Source organism: Pelecanus crispus, chromosome 1 (assembly GCF_030463565.1).
Source record: "Pelecanus crispus isolate bPelCri1 chromosome 1, bPelCri1.pri, whole genome shotgun sequence".
In the NCBI taxonomy this organism is placed as follows: domain Eukaryota; kingdom Metazoa; phylum Chordata; class Aves; order Pelecaniformes; family Pelecanidae; genus Pelecanus; species Pelecanus crispus.
In genome coordinates this window covers 168,482,338-168,500,478 of record NC_134643.1, presented here as the reverse complement: position 1 = coordinate 168,500,478, position 18,141 = coordinate 168,482,338, and the positions used below count along the sequence as shown (strand labels likewise).

The following is an 18,141-nucleotide window of genomic DNA, read 5'->3' as shown; positions in this document are numbered from 1 at the left end:
TAAATCAGTCAGTGGCCCTTCCGATTCTAAGCTATGGGGTGAGAGAGGAGGAAGAAGTTAAGGAAAGCAGATAGTTATTCACACTGCTACAAGAGGTGCGTGACACGACTATTTGGTCAGACAAATACCTATGTAGTGTGCAGTCACCACTGAAAATCTTGGGACTTGCATATCTGTGTTTACCCCACTCTGTTTACGCTTAAATCCACAGTTAAAGATTTTCTTTTTTTTGCTCTTCTGCCACTACACTCCAAGTCAGAGCAGTGAAGACGACTTAGTGGTTTTGTCATTCTCCCTAAAGCACATGCTTAGTAAGCCAAGAACAATGCTGTCAGACACCAACAGGTAATGACAAACCAATCGTTTATTCCTTGGAATTATAACTGAGCGGATGCCTTGCAGCGAGTTTTCAGTCCATGTTTTAATGCTGTTATTGTAATGGCAATTGCCACATGTTAAGCGACGATGTAAAAAGGCATCCAGCCTTAGGATGCTGACAATGTTCACTGTGCCAAAGGAGCAGAGGACTTGTCATAGGCACAGCGAGTCTGTGACAGACACGTAACTACTATTATTATTAAAAATAAACTATATGAAATTTAGTATGACTTTAATTTCTTTAACTTCTCTGAACTAAAACACCAGATACCCTTTCCAGGGTGTTCCAGCTTGCCCTCCTTCTCATGTTATTAACGGGCTAAAAGTTATCCAGTCTTTTAAAAACATAATCATAGCACATGTTTTGTAACTTTCCACTGAAGCAGATTTGATGCCTGAACAACAGAGTGCATAAAAATTCAACTGCTGTATAGCTAGGACATCTTTGATAAATCAACAGAGCAAATCCTATAAGCAAATAAAAATACACCTGCTATTTAATGAACATGCAAGCTCAAAGATGGGTTAATAGTGAGAAAAGAGAAATACTCTCACCGTGTACAGTTAAATTCATAATCCTCACCCCCACAGCAGAAAAAAAAAGATGTGGAAAGTGCTATGCTCAACTGCACAAAGTATGCAGTATAAGGCTTCTTAAACTCAAAACACTTTCTACAATGGAATAGCTGTTTAAACATGAAAAACATTAGACTGAATTCTCTCTTTCTTGGTCAGACCTAAAACAGAAAGCAAATCCTCCTATACATCCTTCAAAGCCCTCATTCTCACCAGCAAGCTGAGCCAGCAATAAAAAAAAAAAAAAAAGCCAGCAACAAAACATAGATGAAGTAAATCAGAAATAGTCCCAAGCGCTGCTCACTCTGTAAGTGAACTACCAACCAGAGCTTAAAGAAGTTTGGTGAGCGTGGGAACTTGTGACTCCAAAGGTCAGTAGTTACAGCAATATCTGAAACATCCAGAACAACAAATTGGGCTTTGATAATCCTATGTTAATACAGATAATTCAGTGAAAGATATGGAAAACAAGAATATTTTGCAACCGTCCTGATCTTCATATTTCTGTCATAAGTAGTTTATTGTTGTAACATCCAGACTAACATTACACAAGGGATGCATTATAAAAATAACAATATTCACACACAATCCAGATGCTCCTCTTTCCCATGAATGTACTACTAGAGCATTTTTAATGTTCATCAAGTTCATACTTGTCAAAGTCAGAACCCAAAAGCAAGAAGACAAGCTTTGAACAATGGGAGAAGAATGTGTCTTCAGCCTACACACTCATTACCTTAGTTTTATAATTCAATTAAAACATGACTTCTTTTCTCCTGTGAGTTTGATCCTGTTTCTCCCAGGCAATAATTTTAGCTCTTCTTCTGCACCACTGGCAACAAATGAGAGGGTGCTTCCTTACAATGGCGAAACTGTACTTCTGGAGCAAAATATAAATAAAATAAAAATAAGAATGGCCCTTGCCCAGCTACCTGCAATGCCCTACTTTCTACCCTCACTGACAACAAGCAGCCAGTGCCTGGGTTTTGGAGAGCAGAGCAGACACACTCCAGCATGGTGGTTGGTGGTTGCCACTACTCCCAGGACAGCCCTCCTCAAACAGTGTTTTTCCAGTTCTCCAGCTGAAAACATCTCAGAACATCCTGTGTGAGACAGCCATTAAAATGAAGCAATGCCGAAGCAGCACTCACACAGCTGTCAGACACTATACGCTTTGTAGAAAGGAAGAACAATTCTTAAAGCTACCCTTAAAATTAGCTTTATAGCTAATGAAGGGTGTTTTAATACTTCCTTGATTTTATGTAAAACAGTATTAACTTGCAGAAGACCGACAGCCCCTGCTTATTAAATTTAAGCCACTGCAGACATCATTTCAACTGAAAGTTTCACTAAGAAAACACTAATGCTTTCCGACTAGTAAATAACAAGGATATTCTGGTATTTTTCATGACCACATGCAGCACAGGTAAGAGAAGAGACTTGAAAACGCTATTTCCACTGCTGTGAATTGCAGTACTATGAAAGCCTGAAAAACAGTACATAGGGCAACTTCCAAAGCTTTTCATACCCCACTAAACCCTTTTTCAAAGCACAAGGCCTACAGCTGTACACTACCATCTGACTGCAAATCATCAAGTCCCAGTTGATCTCTGGACTTTCAGCAGGCCTGTCACCCCACAAGCACAGACTTCCACCTACTCCTCCCTTTGCACAGTGAGAACCTACAAACATGTCTGTGGTAAAAGGAACCTTCCAGGCACTTGCCTAAAACTTGGGAAATTTAAGGTACTTCATTATTGCGGCTGAACACTTCACTGCAGTACATGGAGATCGATACAAAAGGCCTGGAAAAAGGATGATAGGAGCAGTCAGAAAACTAGCTACGAGCACTGCACACTTCCTTTTTCACATCTAGCTGGGTTGTTTTTCACAGAACTACCAGTAACACCACAAGATCCCGGCAATGGAAAGGGAACAGACCCGAAGCAGCCTTGGAATGCCACATGGCCAGCCGAGGTTCATCCCATTCTGCCTGGATTTCCTAGCAAAGCTGTTTCCCACATGGGCACCCCTGGTGTCAAAGAAGAAATTACAAGTCAAAATGCCGAACACAGGGAGTTCTGCACAAGTATATGACCGCCTTTTTTTTTTTTCTTTCTTTCTTTTTGCACAGAGTACCTCCGAAGACATATACTTGACTGAAAATCCTCCGAAGACATATACTTGACTGAGAATTTGTTTTGCTAAAATTCGTTGGAGCTTTTAGAATCCCTCTACCTCCCAAAAGGGATTCCTGCACCTGCTCACAATTGCTTATAGGATCAAAGAGTTTTTTACTTATGTTTCAGAGGCTTCCAAAAAAAGAGCCTCACGTGCCATGCCCTCTCTTCCTTCCCTCTCCTCCACCACGTAACACAGCACGCGTGCCCTGGCTCAGGGTGCAGGAGGTGAAGCCGAATAAGCGGTACCCCCGTTAACTGCTCCCTTCCAAAGGGGATCTGCTAAGACAAGCAAACTTGATGCCCTCCCACCTCACTTTGCACATCTTTTCCTATTAGATTTCAGGGCAACGCAACCGTTGAGCTGTAATTCCTCACTGCTTTGAGCCACTATACATACACCCGCGCCAAGGTCCCCCACTAACAAGAGAAGAAGCGCTAACAGTCATCTGGTCCCACAAAAGTTTGTGGGACACAGCAGCCCCCCCGCCCTCGCTCTGCGACACCCCAACTCCCCCTAGAGCCAAGGCGGCCGACTGCAGCCGAAGCGTGGATGAGAGCAGCCGGGCTGCTGCCCAGCCATTCCTCACACCGGGAAACTCCCCCGCAGCTATGCAGCTCAGAAACCGCCTCACTCACGGCGGGGGAAAGCCCCACGCCGAGAGCGAGCTCAGCCAGCCCGCCGAGATGAGCAATGCCTGGCCGCGATCCGCTATGCGGGCGGGGAAGCAGAACCACGCCGGGCAGCGGCCCAGCGCCCGCTCCCGGGCCGGAGCGCCGGGCGAGGAGGCAGACGGCGCTCCCGCAGCTACCGGGGGAGCCGCGCACCTGCCGGGGGAGGGCGACGGGGCCCTGCCCGGCGCCGCCGGCCCGGCCGAGGGGCTGCGGGCTGCCCTGCCCGAGGCGGCCGGGCCCCCCGGCTGGGCTGTCCCCGGTCGGCGATGACCGCCCGGCGCCGGCTGCCGCCTTCACCTCAGGAGACCTCGCCCCGCCCCGCCGCGCTCCCCGCAGCCACCTGCGTGCGAGGGGGGCTGCCCCGGCCGGCGGCGCCGACACGCCGGGCCCGGGCCGCGCCGCGGCTGCAGACTCAGTGCCGGCGGCCCACTGAGGAGCGCGGGCAGCGCCGGCCGCCGCCTCCCATCCCCCCCGCCGCCGGACCCTGCCGGGAGCCGCGCTCAAGTGCGAGCGGGGCGGCCCTCACCCGGGGCTCAGCATCCCCCCCCCCGCCGCCGCACGCCGGGCCCCGCAGCCCCGCTGAGCCCCGGCGCGGCGCCTTCCCCGCCGGCGGGCGCCCCGGGGCCGCACCTGGCGGCGGCGGCGCTGCCCTCCCCCCCTGCCCTCGCCCGGGCGCTCACCAGAAGAAGAGCCGGGAGCAGATGTTGGCATCTCGCAGCGGGTTGGGCTTCTCCTCGCGGGGCACCGCTTCCATGCCGCCCCGAGCCGAGCCGAGCCGAGAGCCGAGCCGCCCGGCGGCGGCGAGGGCTGCCGGAGCAGAGGGCGACTTCTCACCGCGGCAGCCGCCGCCGCTTTGCCGCCGGCCAGCGCTGTTTCCGGGAGAGCGGGCACCCCCCCGCCTCGTCCCTCCCTCCCGCCGCAGGACGCCTCCTGCCGACACGGCTCCCCCGCGGCGCCCGCCCCAGCGCGGATGCTGAGGCCGAGGCGCCGGGCAGCCCCGCAGGCCGCGGCCGGGGCGGGAGCCGCCCCTCAGCTTCCCGCGGCGGGGAAGCGGGGCCGCCCCGCTCCCGGGGGCCGCCGGGTCGCCTGAGCGCGGCCCCAGCCTGCGGGAGGCGGCCGCCGGCGCCGGGGCTTGCTGCGCTCCGAGCCCCGCGGTTTGGTTTCTCGCCTGCCTGCGCCCCTTGCTGGCGAGCGGCTTCGCCTGGCTGCGGGCCCCGCCGGGTCAGGGGGCGAGCCCCGCCAGAAAGGCTTGCTTTCGCCCCTCCTCTCTAGATGTCGCGGATACTTCTATTAAAAAGGAGGAAAAAAAAAAAAAAAGAAAAAGCTCCCCGTCGACTTTCCAGCTTGGGCATGGGACCTGAAATAAGGGCCCGTGTTCAGGGTGGCAGCTGCTGCGGCCCTCGGGGAGCGGGAGATGAGGCAGAGACGGGTCTGAGTCCACAGCCCCCCAGTGCTACCTGTGGCTCAGGGTAACGATGTTTGGGAGATTTTGGTGGTACGAGGTAAAGTAGTTATTTAAGTCCAGGAGATGGTGCATCACAGAAATCCTTGAAGCAATTCTCCAAAGTTCAGCAAGTGATCACTATGCTCCTCTCCCGTACTGTTACTGTGGCCTGCCATGGGCAGTATGACCGAAAGGAGTAGAGGGAACTGCAAGAGACCTAAGCAAATAGGAATGCGGGGCATGTACCTGAAGTAGCCAAAGAACTGTTCATCTCCATGAAAAAATAACTGGCAGAATGGCTCCCTGCCATGCTGTTATTTCTCTGCAGTCTCCGAGTCACAGGATGGCTGAGGCTGAAAGGGACCTCTGGGGGTCACCTGGTCCAACCCCTGCTGAAGCAGGGCCACCCAGAGCTGGTTGCCCAAGGACCACATCCAGATGGCTTTTGGATATCTCCAAGGATGGAGACTCCACAACCTCCCTCGGCAACCTGTGCCAGTGCCTGGGCACCCTCACGGTGACAGTTTGCTGATGTTCAGAGGGAACCTCCTGTGTTCCAGGTTGTGCCCACTGCCTCTGCTCCTGTCACTGGGCACCACCGAGAAGAGCCTGGCTCCATCCTCTTGGCACCCTCCCTTCAGGTATTTCTAAACACCAATGAGATTCCCCTGAGCCTTCTCTTCTCCAGGCTGAAAGTTCCAGCTCTCTCAGCCTTTCCTCATAGGAGGGATGCTCCTGTGCCTTCATCATCTTTGCAGCCCTTCACTGGACTGCCTCCATTATGCACATGTCTCTCTTGTACTGGGGAGCCCAGAACTGGACAGAGTACCCTAGGTGTGGCCTCACCAGTGCTGAGCAGAGGGGAAGGATCACCTCCCTCGACCTGCTGGCAACACCTCTCCTAATGCAGCCCAGGACACCGTTAGCCACCTTTGCTGCAAGGGCTCATTGTTGGCTCATGTTCAACTTGGTGCCCACCAGGACCCCCAGGTCTTTTTCTGCCAAGCTGCTTTCCAGCTGATTGGCCCACAGCCTGTACTGGTGTTGGGGCTGTTTCTCCCCGGGTGCAGGGCTTTGCACTTCTCCTTGTTGAACTTCATGAGGTTCTGCCAGCCCATTTCTCCAGCCTGTCGAGGTCCCTCTGGGATGGCAGCATGATCCTCAGGTGTATCAACCTCTCCTCCCAGTTCTGTATCATGAGCAAACTTGCTGAGGGTGCACGCTGCCCCATCATCCAGATCATTAACAAAGATGTTGGACAGTTTTGGAGCCAGTGCTGACCCCTAGCTTAACCGCTAGTTACTGGCCTCTGGTTACTTGATGCAACTGATCGCAACCCTAATCTCCTAGACTACTTCCCGCTCTAGCTGAGCGAGCTGCAAGACAGGCACCATTCTTACGTTCTGTTTATTCATCTCATGCCAGCCCTATCTCTTCCCACTCAAATGTATTGCCAGTGAAACAATTAGCAGGGCTGACATCTGACTTTCATTATGGGCATCGGAGTTGACACATTGTTGAGATCAAAGAGGGGTAGGGTCTGGGCTACACTCTATTATTGGAGAAAGAGTGTCAGTTCATGCTTGCAAGAATGTCATAATAACCATAAGACAGACAAATCAAGCTTAAGCTTGCTGTCAGTGAAGACTGGTGGGCCTGGCAACAACATACGCTGCTTGAGCGTAGACGATACGCCACAGAATTTTGCAAGCAGTAAGTAGTATGCTTGTCAACAACTGTCTATAGAGCCTTCCAGATTAAAAGAAGGAAATACACTTCCAGAAATGGTACAGCGGTTTGAAAGGACAAGATTCAACAAAATAGCGCTTATGTATTCCAGATCCTGAATAATTAATTTAAATCGTCTCCCACAACGTATGAAGAAAAGCTCTGCCCACCAGCAAAATCTGGCAGGTTTAGATTTCAGTGAAACAAATTTGGCTAACTGGAAGTAGAATTCTGGTCATGAACAAGTAATTTATTTTAAGAATACAGTTAAAAGTATTAAAGTAAAATACTAAAGTAACATTTTCCACTATTATTGTAATGGTAGGAAAAGGACAAAGAACAAACCTTAAGAAGGTTTGCACAGCACCTACATTTTTCCTTTGCAGCACTATCAGTGATAAATGTTGACACTACTTAATTTTAAAATAAATATTAGTGTTTACTTCTAAGTCCAAAACAAAACACTCTAAGAAGTTCTGGAGAAGGGAAAACTAAAAGGGAAGGGGAAAATAAAATTCAACCAGAAAAAGAATACCCTGAAAGCCAAAGTAATCCATAACTCTATCTGTCAAGTGTGCAAGTAACTGTTAGAAACTGATGCAGTAATAAAGAAGTGTGAAGCAATTAGCAACAGAGATGCTCGGGAAAATCTAAGGCTGCACATGGAGAGGAAGGGGAAGGGGAAGGGAAAATAGCACAGTAATGAAATTAATAATCTCCTTTCTATTTTGGGGGAGAAAAGAAAAGCAACTGCCAATTTATCCACTGAATATTTTCCTATGGCAACAGTATATTCACAACATGGAAAGAGCAAGATATATAACAAACTAATCAAAGTGCAACTTAAGTAATATGGGTAGCAGTCGAGCAACACCAACTGCTCAAATAGGGTAATGGCCAAATTAAGCCAATGGCATCTGAATTAAACCCATTATGTATGTACATTGTGCTAGGGAACTCAATTAGGTGATCACAGAGGATGTCCCAAACATGCAAACACACAAGATTCCCTATTTATTCAGTGCACAAGAAAGACAATAGTCACTAAATAAGCATATGTATGATGTGTGGCCTTAAGCCTTCTTTGCTCTGCTCTCTTCTCATTCTGCGTACAGTCAGACTGACAAGTTTCTTCATGTGCATTTCCTATGGCACTTATCACTAGGGTACAAGGAGTTCACAAACATCTGCTTTTCTCAAGACACTTGGAAGATAATTGGACAGTTTCAACTAATTTCCAGATGGTGAATAAAGGCATGTGGATCTTAAGGTGAAATGATCCCACTAATCCCAATTATGCAATAGGAACCTAAAGTTTAGTCTTTCAGAGGATGTAGCTCTGTAACATTTCCCTCCCAGGCAAGCAGCCATTGATTTCAGGGCTGAACAGTTTCTCCATATCATACCCCAGGGCCTTGAGACGGGTACCTAGAAAACCAAGAAGACAGGTGCATGAGCGTGTCTGAAAAGTCTGGATAAAAGATTTGCTGAGCACTACGTGGTATCTCTGAGGCAGTACTAAGGACAGAATCAGATTCAAAGCTGTTCGAGAGGCATCAGAGGGAGGAGTTTCCCAAAGACAAGCTATGATAGCAGAATGTGAAGGCTTTACAACAGTACATTGTTTGAGTTTAATGTTTTTGACTGAAGCCAGGCAGAAAGGCAGGCTGTATGTCTGCCTGACAAACCAAACAGGCAGCCTTGTTTCCCAACGTGCCACAGGCAAGAAAGCAGGCTGTCCCGCTGGCTGTGAGCCCAGCTTGTCACTATCCGGTGGCCTGACTCATCATCTTGCTGACGTATCCACTGGAGAATAGTTTCTCATCCTTCTGCAATACAGACATATCAGCCTGTTCTTGTTCAGCTGCACAACAGAAATGTCAGTGCCACAGAACCAAGCTGTAAGTAATTTTGCTATTTTGATCTGGTCATCAGTATATAATACCAACAGTCTTCCTCGGATGCTCTTCATATTTTTTTCCTGTTACCCCACTAGCCATCTCTATTTTCCCCATATTTTTAACTACCTGTATCAATTTTCTACATGCCATAGTTTCTAATTTATATTAATTGGCTTATTCCTTCTCCTCAAGTTATGGTGCAATTCAGGTGGCTAAGCATAGGTGCCTTCTTCCATTTTAGACGCAGTAGGGCATTCCACTTGGCCACAAGTTACCATTCCAGAGGGTTTCAGGTCTTCCATTTATTGTGTTGTATCTTCCCATCCCATGCTGGTGTATCTGGTGCCTTATACATGACAGCATGCACCTATGTTTAGGCAACTGGATCTTGCCCTTACCATCTTCGCTACTGAACCAGTCTGGGTTTTAAGCTGGAGTCCTCTCTGTCTTTGACTGCCACATTAAGGTTATTTTGGCCAATATGATTCTTCCTAAAGAGCTTTTAATTTCCATTCACATTTTTCTATCCGAATGTCACACACACACATACATGCACACACAATATTTCTGTTAACTTTCATAGTTTATTTCTTTTGATGTTCGGGTGTTTAATTATTTGCTTAACACAAAACTATGTTACAATCATTTATCCATAGCAAATAGTTTCTACTGATTATCTGCTAAGAGAAGATTCAAACCAGTTAATTTCTAGTAAATTTAAATACTTGTTGCAAGAGGAAAGTAACAGAAGAAGTTCTACTAAAAGTTAAAATTGGCACACCTACCACCTGTTCAGTTCCTCCTAACAATTTCATCTCTGTACTTCATGCACAGATACTTAGAGACTGATACTTCTGTGGGATGACTTGATGAGCTTACAGCAGACCTTCAGCAGCAGCTCCCTGTGCTATTAGTTACAACACCAATTCATGTGTATTTATAATATTGCTGTCCTGAGCTACATAGCCCTCTCTTATCCATTCCTAAGCAGCTAAGAGCTTATTTCACTCTTCCAGTCTCACCAGGTAATAGACATTAAACTTTCTGCTTCTATTCATTACAATTTCAAGTCTTCTGTTTTTTAACCCGCACTTCTAATATTGATAATACAGCTTCTGAAGAGCAAAGTCTTTCTTTACATTTTCTACCAACTGATACATTGCAGAAATTCTTGCACTTAATTGCCTTCTTCCTATCCTGACCTCTTGTTTTTCTAGCTTAATACTAGCCAGTGCAGCCCAGGATAATCTCCAAGCAACAGTGAATTACAGTAACAGAAAAATTAAATTGAACTAGTTTCAGGGCAAGGGTGAGTCAGCAAATAGAAAACAAACTTATGTGAGTATTGTGCAGACTGTGACGGATGGCCTAGGGAAATAAAGACTTCCCATCCCTCACATTTAAAAAACAGGTTAGATTAATCTCTGTCATGATGTTTGATCAACATAAGCAACCTAGTCCAAGGGCAGGAAATGGAATAGCTGACCTCCTGACATCCGTGTTTTCTGTTAATGCCAGTGTCCATGGACTCATTTGACTAGGCAAGATTCCCAGGGTGTTGCCATGACATCCATACAAAAAAGAAAAAAAATTTTTTTTTTTAGTTCTTCTCAGTGCCTGGAGGTGAATGGTAGATCTCCACTGTGGTTCATCTAAGTCTGGTTCCAGTAATACTGTGCACTTGCTGTACAGATGAGGATCTTAAACATAACAGTTTTGTCTGGATTTTTTAAAGCAACATCTAGGACATACAACACTGAGAAAAGCAAAATTCAAGTCGCTTCAGTAAGAAAGCTCTGTTTTCGAAAGTGACTGAGATGACATGTAATAAGCAAACAACGTGCTTCCATTCAAGTTAGTAAAACCTGTGCTTCTTTCAATGCTTTTCTTGATTACAGCTCTCCTGTGTGCTTTCCACATTTATTTACATGAACACAGTTCCCATTGTATGATCTCTTGCATTTGGTGTCAACCTGTGGAATAATTGCTGGAGGTGACTTAGAAATTAAACTTATATTCACATTTTTAGGAAAGATACAGCATTAAAGAAGCTTCCAGGGTGGAGTGCAGCTGGCATGCAAGGGATTCATTCCACGGGAAGTTCCCTAGGCCTGCAACCTTAGATGTCGGCAACGCCAGGGGAACTTGGTGTGCTGGCTCTAAGACGAACTCTCTGGAGGGTGGAGCGGTGTGAGGACAGCACGGCCAAGCTCTGTGATGATATGGGAACTCGAAGGTACCATGGAACTGATAAGCTGCATATTTGTTACCCTGGGCCAACAGTCTGTCATGATTTTGACAAAATGCTGTCCTTTTGGTGAACTTTGCTCATTATGTTACCTGGAAATAAAGCTCCCGAAACCAAAAATAGTTTTGAAAGGAGATATTACTTTATTCTGTGCTGGGTGCAAGGTGGAAGAATTCCACAGATCAAGCACACCGAGTTTGGATTCCATTCCCTTATTTATACATTGAATATACAATTTCCACACCTTTCTAATACATAATCATTAACTTGTCTTTGTGCACTCATCTTCATTGGTTAACAGTTTACTTGCATAGTCTTTAAAGCCATGGTGTCTTTTTAATTCACTGCGCTTGCACAGGAGGAGTGGCGGGGGTACTTGCTTCAGTCCTTAATCGGGTCGGTGATCACGATCTCCCCCTGCCCGAATTACCTCTTACCCAGTTTCTCCTATTTTGTGCATGCCCATTTGTTCTATCATCCCCTTATCTTTGAAGGTCAGCAACCAGCTGCTTAGCCATCCTCCCTTCCATCTTACATTTTATCAACGTAGCAAAATATGCATTACTTCACTGCTACTCAAGGAACAAGATCTACTGCTTAAAGGCATAGGACTATATTTCATTAGTATAACAAGATCTACTACTTAAAGGCAACAATTATAATATCATTATAATACCAAAACACACCTCCATCCCAAAACCTACTGACCTCTAAGGTGCGACCACCCCTCAATGAGCTTGCGTTTTGAATTTTCCTCATCTATACCTTTAAAAACGAAGCAAAAAAACTTTATACCAATCTTAACAAAGGTATGTATGACTAGAGTCACTCAAGCTCCACCTGAAAAGTAAAAAATACTAAAAAATTAACTTAAGAGAGAGCGAATGTTAGGGAAAATACCATCGTGTACCACTCTGACTGCTGGGATCAATGAACAGGCTGAGCGTCTCTTCCCCCCCATCGGGACGCATTTGGGTAAGATTTGAACACTTGGTTGTACCAAGTGCCTCCCCAGGAAACTTAGAATCCTCTATATAGAGTCGCTTTTTATCTTTTAATGCATCTTTAGCCAGGCTGTGTTACTCATACTTTTGGTATTTGCACATGCTTTGCAGACAGTGAATTTATCACCGGTAATCCAAAAGAACCTGTGTATCTGTTGCCTTGATAAACTACACTATTCATTAATCTAGCTGTGATAGTTCTCACTGAACGCGACCAGACACTTTAAGTGTGGCCGTGGTAGTTCATGGAATGCGACTAGATGGAAGGTGCCTCGTGTTATTTGTGCATCCGTAATTGTGGTAGTTCAGTACACTGAACGCAACTGGACTTATAACGACGAATTGTGCATCTGCCAAATTACTTTAACCTCTTAATGCAACACAACCTAAATAGGCAAGAGGGAGAGGAGAGAGATCGAAAGTGGAAGCATAGAAGTTTTCCCTTGCCTAAGGAGTAAAGAAGGAAAAAGCAATGGTGAGCACTCATGCATTTATAAGCCACACAGCAAATCAATCAGCAGGTCCACCATTATGGCCCAGATGTTTCTGGTTGTTCTTGAAACCACTCTGCTTCCATGCTAAAATCAGAAAACAAACAGTGTGCAAATGGTCAAACAAAACTCCTTTCTTCCCAGAAGAATTCCTTTCCTTCTAGGAATAACAGAAATAATCAACAAGGTCAAGAAGAAAAGGCACATAAGTCACTTTGCAGAATGAAACTTCACCATCAAGATCATCTAGATCCTGATGGTATTTCATTTGGCATTGCCAGACTTAACTTTAAGAAAGTTACTTTTGGCAATAGCAAGGGGAGAGAAGACAAATTCATACGTTACTACATAGATCTGAGTTTATTCCTTCTGTAACATAAAGCCACAGAAAAGCTTGCTTAAATTGAGTGGCACAGTGTGGTTTTTGCCTTACTGGGGGTTACCAACTATGGTGGGATGTTGGACATAATTAAAACAATTTCTTTTGTTACGAGACAGTTACTTCTGACCTCAAAATGGAAACTGCAGATGGTGCCACCAGAGGTCTTCAGTCTGTACACTTTCTTCAGATAACAATGAACCTAAAAAATATGATAACTGTTTTTTCACTTTTTCTGAGATGCCTTGATAGTATTTGCTGCCATCAACGGACTGAGCAAAAGCCTAATGTCATCCAGCATCCCGGATGAAGATGGGAAAAACCCTACAATACTGCTAGGTTAAATAATGTTCAGACATCACAAAATTAAACACTCACGTAAGTTTAATAACAAATGGAACACACTCACGCTGCACACTGAGAATTTAATTTCTACTTTTAATAAGAACCTCACAATGCAAAGTCAAATACAACTGTGTGTGCATACACCGTTAGCTTTAGATACAGGCACAGAAGATGACCAGCCATTCTAGAAAGATGCTAAGGGCAGGAAAATAAAAAAAAGATAAAAAGGCTCAGTGTTTGACAATTATTATTCCTTATTCTGCTGAGACAGGAGAGGATGATTTACTTGGTTCTCAGTACTTTACTGGAAAGCTAGTGACAGGTGGGATGAGGAAAAAGTAATTCTGTCCTAAAAGAAATAGGCCAGCAGAGCGTCGATATGTCAGGGGATGAGAACGGAGCCAATTAGTCACATGTAAAAACATAAGCCATGTTCAAAATATGTTATATCTGACCTGGGTATAGGCACTTACCATCATCAGAACGCAAACAAATGTTAAATGACTGCAAACATAGTTACTGTCAGCCTTGGCCAATGCAGTCTGTCAACACTGTTATCACTTGGCCTTCCTTAGCTCTCAGCTGCTTCACCAGGGTCTAGCACATGTAGGTCCATGGACTGGATTTTTTGGCTGGATCACACAGAGTTTCCACCTTTTCTAGAGCACCTAGAGTTGGAGAAGAAACAGAAGTTTCTCTGACATGTCTGGGCACAGCTCTCAGCAGACCACCAGTTACCTGCCAATGCAGAGCTCCCAAAAGGCAATTTTTTTTGTCCATGTATCCTTGGCCCACATATCCTCCTCATCTAACCACACACCACTGGGCAAGGCTCTTCTTCCTTAATTCTTTCTTGGCAGCCTGACACCAATCTTGGGTATTGCAAGCAAGGATGGACTAGATACCAAGAATACAGGAAGCTTTTTTCTGAATCGCATGCATTTTGTGAGTCAGAATTTACATTATAAGATTGTAATGTAATTATTGTACTGTATTTGTGCTAAATTCTTTATTTATTTGGTTTACTTTAAAATTATAAATTTAAGCCGAAATACTACAAAAGTCTACACATCTTGACTCACAGTCACCAAGGATATTTACATACCCAATGTTTTTCTGTGTGTAGATTCTGACAACATCTTAACCACTGTTGCATCTAGGTATCTTCTAGCAACATGTTAAGTACCATGACTAACACATGGCAAGTGTTGTTTATTCTTGCTCTCAATCTGTTTTGATTTAGTGCAGCTTCAGGCTAATATGCCCACAGCTGTGTTTAGGTTAGAGAAAAGAAGATTGAAGCAATACACATTGCTGTTAGAGCAGAAGGCAGTGAGGTCTTCCTTAGTGCTCCCATGCCATGACTCTTTGTTTCTCAGCCTCAGACAAACCAAGGTGGACAATTTTGTCTCCTACACAGGGAGGCTTGCTCTTACAGAGGGACGTTCTACTTCCTCTGTGGTGCAAAGATGTTTACCTTGGTCGTTTAGGCATTTGTTTAGATCTCTGAGAACAAGCAACAGTGCACGTGGAGGGCAAGAACTGAGATCTTGCATTTGACAATAGTTTATGGAAGGCAAAGCAGAGATATATGTTTGTAGTACTCTGCGTTACCTTGGGGATGTGCACCTTGTATTCTGCACTTCAGGGTATTTCCTATGCACTGACGGTTTCACGTCCAAGTGCGTGGAGTGGACGTAGTCCAGATGGAACAGGCAGATGGGTAAATGTAAAAAAGAAGAATACCATGGTTTCAAATGCGTCACCCCAAACTAAGTCACAGTCTCCTATTCTATGGGAGATAAGAGAAAGAAGTACTCATGTTTGCTAATATGCAAAAGGTTAGTGTTGGTGAGACATGTGGGAGCACTCGCATGCCATGACTTGAACTGGCCATATGTAAACTGATGCATATGCACCTTCTGCTCTTGCTCTTAATCTGCAGAGCATTCCTGGGAATTCTGTGGCCATGTTTGCATTCACTACATTTTAATTCTTTTCTTTGTTAGCGCCCTCATCCTTGCCAAACAATTCTTATTTCTCTGATTAAATCCTCTGCCTGCATATTCATTCTGATGGCCTTTCAACCTTTACACCCTGTGCCAAAAAGATATAAAAAGGCTGTGGATGTTTTCAGAAGAGGAGTGGTAGTCTGTATTGGGTTTGCGTGGCAAGGTTTTGGTAGTGGGAGTGCTACAGGGGTGGCTTCTGTGAGAAGCTGCTAGAAGCTTCCCCTATGTCCGATAGAGCCAATGCCAGCCGGCTCCAAGACAGATCCGCTGCTGGCCAAGGCCAAGCCAATCAGTGACAGTGGTAGCGCCTCTGTGATAACATATTTAAGAAGAGAAAAAAAAAAACCAAACCAAAAAAAAAAACCCACCGGGACACAAACTGCAGCTGGACTGAGGAATGAGAATATGGGAGAGGAACAACTCTGCAGACCCCAAGGAGGTCAGTGAAGAAGGACAGGGAGGAGGTGCTCCAGGCACCACAGCAGAGATTCCCCTGCAGCCCGTGGTGAAGCCCATGGTGAGGCAGCTGTGCCCCTGCAGCCCATGGAGGTCCATGGTGGAGCAGATATTCACCTGCAGCCCGGGGAGGACCCCACACCCGAGCAGGGGGATGTGCCCGAAGGAGGCTGCGACTCCGTGGGAAGCCCATGCTGGAGCAGGCTCCTGGCAGGAGCTGTGGCCCTGTGGAGAGAGAGGAGCCCATGCTGGAGCAGGTTTGCTGGCAGGACTTGTGACCCCGTGGGGGACCCACACTGGAGCAGTCTGTTCCTGAAGCACTGCACCCCGTGGAAGGGACCCATACTGGAGCAGTTCATGAAGAACTGTAGCCTATGGGAAGGACCCACGTTGGAGAAGTTCATGGAGGACTGTCTCCCGTGAGAGGGACCCCAGGCTGGAGAAGGGGAAGAGTGTGAGGAGTCCTCCCCTGAGGAGGAAGGAGCAGCAGAGACAACGTGTGATGAACTGACCGCAACCCCCATTCCCCAACCCCCTGTGCTGCTTGGGGGGAGGAGGTAGAGAAAATCAGGAGTGAAGCTGAGCCTGGGAAGAAAGGAAGGGTGGTGGGAAGGAGTTTTAAGATTTGGTTTTATTTCTCATTACCCTACTCTGATTTGACTGGTAATAAATTAAACTGATTTCCCCAAGTCAAGTCTGTTTTGCCCATGACATTAACTGCTGAGTGATCTCTCCCTCTCCTTATCTCGACGCCCGAGCTTTTTGTTGTTTTTTTTTTTTTCTCTTCCCTGTCCAGTTGAGAAGGGGAGTGATAGAGTGGCTTTGGTGGGCACCTGGTATCCAGACAGGGTTCAACCCACCACATAGTTTCAGGCACAGCACAAAGACAAGAAGTAACCATGAAGTTAGAAATGTCAACATAAGACCAACAGCTGTGGCAGTAAGGACTGCTAGGTGAACGACAGAGAATAAGAACAGAAGAAGGGCTGGGGGCAAGTATTCTGCAAGACTTGGGGAGGATGTGGGTCCAAACCGGTGCCAGAGAGAGAAGCAAGAAAAATGAGGTGGAAGGATAGAAGACAGAGCATGATTAAAAAAAAAAAAAAAAGAGAGAGAGGTGAGGTTAATCATGAAAGGGGAACAGGGAAGGAGGATGGTTGTGTCAGGTACTAAGATGACCAGCAGATGCTGAAGTGTGGAATAGCTGCCTTGTCCAACAAGCCAAGTATATGCATCAAGTCCCAACAACAACTGAAATTCAAGACCAAACGGACAGAGAGGAAACTCTTTTACAAATCCCCTCAGTTGTGACCAGAGGCAGGCAGGAACAGGTGAGATAAATCTGTGTGTATATTTATACACTCATCACTGTGCATGGGATAGCTTTAGGCTATATCAGTAGTCGTAGCTGTAGTTCTGTTCATGTAACTAAATGCATTTCATACCCTTCAAAACACACTCCACAGCAGCAAAGTGTTATACCATCTTCCCTCTTGACACAGAAAGTGCCACCATGTGTGCTCCTTTCTTCTCCAGATCATCTTCAAAAGAGATGACCAGCCATCAGAGGGTTGCACAAAAGTACCACCCCTCTCTCTGGAAGGAACTACAAGGAAACACAAAAGCTTCCCACCTCCTAAGTGCAGGCAGCACCATGATTATCCTTTCCCAACAGGAAGCTCTAACTGAATTAGTTTTCCACAAACCTGCCATGCTGCTAACAATGTAGATGGAATCTTTTTTAATCCCCCCTCCAACATGGCACCTGTGCTGATGGCTCTTCCTTCCCTCTCTTCTCAAGAACAGAGGAAAATGGAGTGTAAACAACCTCAGTGAACTCTGTCATTTTCCTACCAGGTAACCTTTATAATGTAGACTTTTGAAGAGGATTGGATAAATCACTGTCTTCATACTTTGATGCTGAGCTCCTTGGGGATTGACTATCCTTTTCATTCCCTAATTGTCCAGTACTGGTATAGTGCTTCTACTTCGGGAGCAGGACTCTCAGGAGCTACATTACCACAGAAAAAGAATAATCTTGCCAGCTTTTGTTCTACACATTAAATAATGACCCTTCAAATGAGTCATTTAACCTGCCAGATTTTTAAAGAGATTTTCCTTTAGTAATTTTGTAAGAATGATATTTCCTTATAGGAAGGCCATTCTTTGAAGGAAGAAGGCCCACCCAGAATAAGACACCCATGGCATTAGTAATTTCTGCATTGGAACATTTGTGAGTGGGTGAACTGGGTAAGTGCTCTCCACTTCCTCCTGCAGAGTCTATTCAGCAGGAGTGACTCAGTACACCCACCTGTTTTGTTGGA

The 18,141-nt window shown here is 45.9% G+C and overlaps 1 protein-coding gene across 2 annotated transcripts in view; it reads right to left on the bottom strand.

The window, feature by feature from the left end:
- Positions 1 to 4,563, bottom strand: part of ABCC4 (ATP binding cassette subfamily C member 4 (PEL blood group)) — a 154,192-nt gene extending 149,629 nt beyond the window's left edge. For both annotated transcript variants that reach the window (XM_075711521.1, XM_075711525.1), the window contains exon 1: positions 4,490 to 4,563. In XM_075711521.1, coding sequence (XP_075567636.1) covers positions 4,490 to 4,563 — 74 coding nt within the window. The remainder of the gene's footprint in view (positions 1 to 4,489) is intronic.
- Between the last annotated feature and the right edge of the window lie 13,578 nt (positions 4,564 to 18,141).